The sequence below is a fragment of the Abrus precatorius genome, unplaced genomic scaffold, assembly GCF_003935025.1.
Source record: "Abrus precatorius isolate BTA unplaced genomic scaffold, Abrus_2018 Scaffold9, whole genome shotgun sequence".
Classification (NCBI taxonomy): domain Eukaryota; kingdom Viridiplantae; phylum Streptophyta; class Magnoliopsida; order Fabales; family Fabaceae; genus Abrus; species Abrus precatorius.
Window position 1 is genome coordinate 25,753,505 of NW_020874439.1, and position 8,217 is coordinate 25,761,721.

An 8,217-nucleotide genomic window follows, 5' to 3' on the forward strand; every position below is an offset into this window, starting at 1 on the left:
AATAAGAGTATATATTTTTTATTATATTTTTACCCAATTTTTATATCATATTATATTTATGAAACACAACTTAAATTTTTAATTAATAAAAAGTCAATTTAATATAAAAAACAAAGAGCATGAAAGGCGTCAAGAAGTCAAAACTAATTAATCACTCATTTGACTTAATCACTCATTTGAATTTTTAAATTGTATTAGACTACAATTTTTTTTTTTCACTCTATTGTGTGGTGATATAGTTGATTAGATTCATGTGTTTGTTTTCTCATTGACAACTATGTTTTATGCTTGTAAGAAGGGGCATAAGAGCAACCACTAAATATAATGATTAAGGCACATTGAATGCATTGAAAATGGACATGTTGGATGTCAATGTAGTAGAGACATGTTAGATGCACTAAAAAAAAGGACATGTAGAATGTCAATGAGAGAGTCTATGTTAGATGCTACTAGAAAAGGACATGTTTGATGTTTATGTAATAAAGGCTTGTAGAATACACAAATTGTACAAATGTGGTACTTATTTTAATGTGTTTGATTTAATTTTTCTTATGATTATGATTGATTAATGACTTATTTGATGTAGTTTATAACTTGAGAAAAATAATTTAATTTGTATAATTTTTTAAATTTAATTTATTAATTTTTTGGGTACAACTTATTAGTGTCCTTAACAATACTTTCTCAACGGCAGAAGAATCATGATTATTCATTCAAGTGAATTGTAAGCCATGCATTCATTTTTTACTTTTTATAAATTACTCTTCCCATATTATATCAATTTTTAATTTAAAATACAAGTAAAACATGTTTATATTCTGTATAAATATAATCAAATTTGATTTTAATATTCTACAAACATGTTTTTTTGTCTTAATTCTTATAAAATTTATAATTTTTGACAAATATTTTTCTACTATCATTTGCCAATGATTTTTAAACATATTACCTCATATGTGAACTCGTAATAATAATTTATATAATATAATTAGATAGATCACTTTTAAAGATTATAAAAAAGTAAATAAATATTTTTAAGACTACAATTAAATTTACTAAAAAATAAAAAAATTAAAACTGCAAAAACAATGTGAAAAGACACGTGGGCACAAGCAGGGAACTGAACATTGACGCGGCTGCTTTGGCTGAGTTTGACTGGGGCGGCAATGTGGTTGTTGATTGAAGACGGTGGTTGTTGATTGAAATTCGTGTTATATTAAGTTTGATTATAAAAATTATTTTTAAACATAACAAAAATCAAATTATTATATGAAATTATTTTTTTAAAAGGCTTAACTTATTCCTAAAAATATATATATTTTTGAATTATTCTTTATAATTTTTTTATTGCATTTAGTAAAAAAAATTTAAATAGTCTTTGTCTAAGTGATGACTAAATAGCTAATGATGCATGTTATATCACAGAATAACAAATTTTAAAAAGTAACTAGTCCTTAAAAAAATTATTTTCTTGAAATTAGTATTTATTAAATTATTAGTTTGATTTTAATTTTGAAAAGTTTAATTTTTTTAAAAATAAACCTTATTATTATCTCTTGAATTAATATTTTTAATTTAGGTAGTATCTTATTCTTTATCTTTTTCTTAAAATACTCAACGAGTTAATATGATTTGAAGTCAAAATATAATTTTTTAAAGTTTTATTTTTTTAAAAAAATATTTGAAGGGTTAATATTTTTAATGTTAAAATATAATCTTTTAAAGATAATTTTTAAGATGATCAAAAGAAGTTGAATTGTATGAAGCAATAATTTTTTATTATTATATTCCTTTGCACTTATATTTTTATTTTTCAACAATCAAGATAACATAGAAGTTCTTCGTTACATATGAGATAAAAATACGTTATAACAAGAAAATTAGAAAATTTTGAAATGTTAGGTGTTGACTAATTCTAAATTTGTTTTGTTTTCATTTTTATATTTAATAGTAAAGTATTTTACTATTTGACCTCAGATAATACTAATTCATCAAATATTTTTAAGAGAAAAATAAAATACAAGATGTTACATAAATTAAAAAATATTAATTAAAGAGATAATAATAAAGTTTATTTTTAAAATAATTATAATTTTACAAAACTAAAATAAAACAAAATTTTAAAGAGACTAATTAAAAAATATATTTTTAATAATTAATTACTTTTTATGCTTTGTCACTTCTAAACCTAATATCTCATCTGGTAAGTATGACGTGAACATCATTTGTTTATTCATTATTTAATAACTTTTAATTAATCATAAAGATTATTTTTAAAATAATTTTGTTTATAGGACTAAGTCTAACAAAAAAAATTATGCACTAATTTTAAAAAAATGTATATTTGTAGGGACTATTTAATTATTTAATTTTTTTAAAATAATTTGACTTAATTATGTTTTTTTTTAAAAGTAACATTAAAAAATTGTTAGAATTTAATTTTTAACATTTTTAAAATATAAGGATTTATTTTATATTGTGAATCAGTTAAATAATGAGTTACCACATTACCTGCATGGATTGAATTTTTACAAAATAAATCTAAATTTATTTTAAATCTCATTGTACAAATTGAATTTTAAACTAATTTATTTTCATTTTTTAAAGCTGATTTTAAAATCTAAACTTGTTTTAAAATTGGTTTTGGTTAAAACTAGTTTTAAATATAATTTTTACATTAAATTAATTTTGAATATAGTTTTAAAGACGAAACTGATTTTCAATACCTTTAAAAATTTAGTTTTTAAAATAAAATAAATTTGTTGTACTGTATCATTGCATTAAATTATTTTATTTTAAAAATATTTTAATAATTTTTATTAATTATACTATACTTTATAGAATCTTTTATAAAATATTATTAATTTTAATAAACAGAGTTGCAGATAAAAGTTTAAATTTAAATCTATAAAAATAAATATTAATAATATTAAATAATAATAAAAATATTATGTTATAATATTTTAATTTTTTAAAAATAAATCTAAATATAAAAAATAATTAATTAATTATATTTTTAATATAATAATTATATTTAAAATAATTAATTTTAATTATACGAGTTATGGTTAATAAAAAAATATTAATTATAAAACAAAATAATGAAAAAAATTTGTCAATTGACATGACGAGAGATCCAATAAATGACAACATGAGATAATGCCTCCATACATGATATGGATTTAAATGAATCAAGAAAAAATAAATTTTAAAAGTAAATTTTGAATACTAAACTGGTTAAAAAATATGGGGAAACAAAAAATCAATTTAACATGTATATAATTTTTTAAAACTAGTTTAAAATTAGTTATCGATTAGACTTAGATAATGAAAAATTTTATTTTCAATATATTATTTTAAAATTAATATTTATAAAAAAAAGTTTCTAAAAAATTATTTTAGAAAAGAATCTCTTATACTTAGTGGAAGCTTTGACAACCATCGAAAATTTTTTACAAATCTTTGGAAGTTTAGAAATGTTTATCGCTACAGTGAGAAATTGCAATAAGATAATTCCACGAAGGTAGATTCAAGAGAAAAAATGGAAACTCAAGTCTAATGTGAGTTGGTTGACTCTGAAACCCCAGCCTCTTGTTCCCAAAAAGTAATAATTTACCAAGCTTCCAACATTCATAAATACATAGTTATTCAATGGACTTTTTCGAATTCAACTTCAACTTCTCCAAGGAACACAATCCTTGCATGTTGTCTAGAAGGGAAACAAGAAGCTTACAATTTTTTAACTTTAAAGCTTCTAAGACCAATTAAATAGGACTGAGATTCTCTCATGTTTCATGTTAGTGTGTTTTTGTATTTTTGTTTAAGAGAAAAATAATTTGCTTAAACAAAAATGTAAAAACACATTAATATAACCCTCATGTAATAAGAGGGGATCTTTTTCCAATTAAACATCTAAGTGAAGTAGGAAGTTTCTTATAAATGTTCCCTCCAAAGAAAGCACTAACGGAACTTTAGAATGATTTTGAATTCAGACAAACTGTTGAGAAATAACTCCTTTAAGGAACTCATCTCCATTTACTTAGAAGAGCTTTTAAGACTTGAGCAAGATTTCAAATACAAGGGATGGAAGGACTTCAACTAGGCTATTGCAAAATCCAAGATCCACATGCTTAAGCATTTCTAGAATTCATCGAACACAACACGTCTTGTTCATGCAATTCGTCTAACATTTTCTGGGCATCTTCCACCATACACTGTTGGAATGGAAGCCATGGCTCAATACGACATCATGGAGGCATTTCTCGAGTTTGGAGTTGTCTAGGTCGGAGCCAGCTTTGATGAAGGAAGAGAGGGTGAACATGATCCAACCAAATTAAATAAGAAAATCAAACACACTATCAAAGGTAAGATTACGATGTTGTTAAGATAATTCTGAAAGATACTCTTCATGCGGCTTAGTTAGGGATTGTCCCATGTTTTTGGTTTACACGACAACCTCACAAGGGAAGTGAGATATTAAGGAAAAGAATGGTGTGTATATGTGGGTGGAACAAACAATAATTGATAGTGCATGTGTTTGGTTTTCCATTGTTATGTCCTTGCCAAACAGCCCTTGACTCCTTGTACCCTCTACAAAGTAATCAAATAAAAGTTAAATTTAAATAAAATATATTATTTTTTAATCGACAGAAATAAAAGTGAAATATAAAACTTAAAATATAAAAATATATTACAGATATGTATTTCAAGGTTATAATAAGATATGTTATTAATATTTTACAATTACATTTAATTTGAATGAAATAGTGATGATTATTTTGCTTTGATCTAATTTAAAAAATTTAAAGCCTTATTAACAAAGTTCTTTATTCATTTTTCAATTATCTAATTTTAAGATGAAAGTTTTAATGAACTCTTTTTTAACATATTATACAGAACTGAAATCTTGCCTTAAATGTTTTATTTAGTTATATTAGTTCTTTTAATTTTACTTATATAATTTTTATCTATTTTTTAAAGTTGATTAAATTATTATGTTGTTTTATCTTTCACCAATGTTTTTACTAGATAAAAACTTTCAACTTTTTTTTTACTCAAAGTTCCATAAATTAAATTACTTTTTGGTAATAATCGCTAACGTAAACCTCAAATTTCATCCAAAATATTAAAATATTTAAATGTTTTTTTAACTTTAATCTTACATCTTATAAAATTTTAAAATTATTTTATGTTTTAAATTCATCGTAAACACTTAAATATTTTTTTAAAAAAATTAAGAATTTAATTTTGAATAAACAATCATTTATTTAATTGTAAAAACAAAAATAATTAATATTACATAGAATAAAAAATGATATAATATTTTTTAAATAATTAAATAAATTAGATTATTATTTAAAAAATGATATTAAATTATACTAAATAACATAATTTTTTTTATCTAGTATAACGTTACACAAATAAATAAAATCATATAATGGAAGACTAAAGTAAAATAATTGAAAATTGTAGGGTTAGGGTTTACACAACTATATTCCCAAGTTCAGTGTTGGATATAGATTGAGCAACAGAGGAAACATGTCGAAGAAGAACAACCTCGCCAAGAGAAAGAAGCAACACGAATTCGATCTCCGAAGTACTCTCACCTTCTATTTCTCCCCTATCGAAGCTCACGTTTCATTATTCATGTTTTTGATTTCGTACCTGTGCTGATTTTCTTTCAGGGGAGAAGCAAGAGAAGGAGAAAAAACAAAAAAAGCTCCATGCCAAGAAGAACAGGATGAAAGTAAGTGTCTTCTTCTTAATTCCCCATTTTTCTTCTTCTCCTGACTTTTTTTTAATATAAAAAATATGAGAATATATGATTTTGGGTTTCTGTATTTGTTTCAAATTTAATTTTTTCGATAAAAATGTTTTTAAATTTTTAGGTAAAAATTTGTTTGCTGAATGCTGAGATAATGGGTCAAACTTATGCTCTTCTTGTTATTTTTCGTAATTAGTTGAAAACTGAAGTAAGATAAAGAGAGTGAATGCGATATGAACTGAATACTTGTTTCAAACTTTGGAATAGACGGAAAACCATAAATAGAGAGGTTAAATTGTAATTTTCATTTATGTGTGTGTTTTGAGAATTAATTATCTTTTGTATGGTTTTGTTTTTGTCGGGTAAATGTATTTAGGTTGATGGTAGTGACAAGAAAAAGAAGGGTGGAAGTGGATTTCAGGTGGGGAAGAGAAAAGTGAAGACCAAGTTGACGGCTCTTGCTAAAGCTAAAGCTGCCCAGGCAATGGAGCTTGACAAATGAAGTTTGCTTTAGTGATTTTAGGTGATGCGTTGAAAATGATAGATGACAGAGTTGTTCTAAGGTTCCATATTCTTGTTTGTTTAATTTGGCTTGGCTATACGAGAATATGACTATGTGGCTGTGAGCTGTATGCTAGTTTGACTAATTTTATTATAGCTGTTTGTCTCCCTCTTACAATTTTGCTGTTAATCGACCAGCTACTTTTACTTTTACATCTTGTAATTGATTGACAAAATTTTACTCTTGAATCTTCATTTTGTTGTGCTTGCCGCCCATACTTCGTGTCTTCCTCTCAAGTTGTTTGCAGAGGTGAAGGGAGTTTAGCATTTTGTTTGAAGATAAGATAGATGCTCTCTGTGAACACTGAATGCAGTCCATTGTTTGAAGAACTATTTTAGGTTACTCGATGTCCATTGTATACTGTACTGTTTTAAGTCTGAATCCTTGCATTGTAAGAGCAGGAACATACGCTTGTTTGCCTTGATATCAAATCATTAATCGTGATAAGTTGATAACATGATTGTTCTAGTATGGTCAGCATAAAATTGCTTAAATTCTTAGCTGGTAAGGAATAACTGGGGCCCTTTTTTGAGGTTATTGTTGTGCAAGGATGAAACTGAGCATTATGGGACCAACAATGCTTGCACATTAAGTTTTCCAAATTTTTAGGGGTGTTTTTTTTTTTTTTCCCCTGAGTATAATCGGTATGGCTGGAAGATGGGATTATCCACGTGAATGAAATTTAGAGGAAAGATTAACTTTTTGAGGAGAATGGAATGAATGCTTTGTTGAAATGTCTGACTTGACAAAGTATTCTATGTGTGCCAAAATAATAGGTTTAGACATTGATGTCTGACAGGTGTGTTATGGATGCAGTCATTTAGATATAACCAGGAAACATTCATGTCCATGTGTCTCCTTAATTGAGCAATTAGTGTTTGGTTTTTGGATGTAAAATAATATTCTTATCTGCAAATCTGAACTTAGGGGGTTTTAACTCTTCAATTTCACACAGGTCAACATGTGTGGGTGGGTATTTATATTGTATCAATTTTATATTGGCACATTTAAAAAAGGGTTTTGTTAACTTCAGCCCTTAAGGCTGAATTTAAATATCTATAAATAGAAAATTTTTATGAAAATTATTATATTAAAATTATAAAAATATAATAAATATTTCTCTTTCTAATAAAATTTTACTATTATTAGCTGCTTAGGGTTAACAAAACTCTTTCAAAAAAATAGGTTGAGGTTAACAAAATCTTTTAAAAAATGTGACACAGAATTAAGATTAAGAAGTGATACATTTTGGTTTCACTAGAAAGGTTGAATCTAAGAATGGAATTTAACAGTGTATGGACACTCCATGTTGGCTAGGTATATGGCCAAAATACTCCTTTCAACGCTTGTAATCATCTTTTCATAAGTTAGCTTTCAGGAGTGAGTGAGACTCAATTTTCTAATAAACAGAATTCTGTTCTGTCATGTCTGCTCATCAAATGTTACCTAGTAATAAATGCAAGATTAAAATATGGTATCATGTACATGAGAGGATCTATTCCCTGGTAAAAAAAAAAATTCATATACTAGCTTTTGGTAGGGAGTTTCGCCCAATTTTCTAATTAACAAAATTTTGTCATGTCATGTCTGCGCATTATACATTACCCTCAGTAATAAACGCAAGATAAAAATATGATATCATGATGAGTGGATCTATTCCCTGGTAAAAATAAATTCATATATAAATCAGAACTTGTTGAGTGCGAATCTTCATACTTCTACTCTGACAATTTGGCTACCACATGAACAGTGTTGCTTCTTTATGCTATTTTTTGGCAGTCGAAAGTACATATTTTTTTTTGAGTGGTGGTATGAATGAGTAATTAAGGGTCGTAAAGAGTATCTTGAAATTATCTTTTTTTGGTAGTGGGCGAGGGAGAGTTAGAAATGC

The 8,217-nt window shown here is 25.6% G+C and overlaps 1 protein-coding gene across 1 annotated transcript; it reads left to right on the top strand.

Moving 5' to 3' along the window:
* Positions 1-5,414: 5,414 nt before the first annotated feature.
* Positions 5,415-6,724, top strand: LOC113851416. The gene is made up of 3 exons (XM_027481882.1): positions 5,415-5,596; positions 5,685-5,746; positions 6,141-6,724. The coding sequence occupies exons 1-3, from the start codon at positions 5,539-5,541 to the stop codon at positions 6,264-6,266; spliced, it is 246 nt and encodes an 81-aa protein (XP_027337683.1). The 5' UTR covers positions 5,415-5,538; the 3' UTR covers positions 6,267-6,724.
* The last annotated feature ends 1,493 nt before the right edge of the window (positions 6,725-8,217 follow it).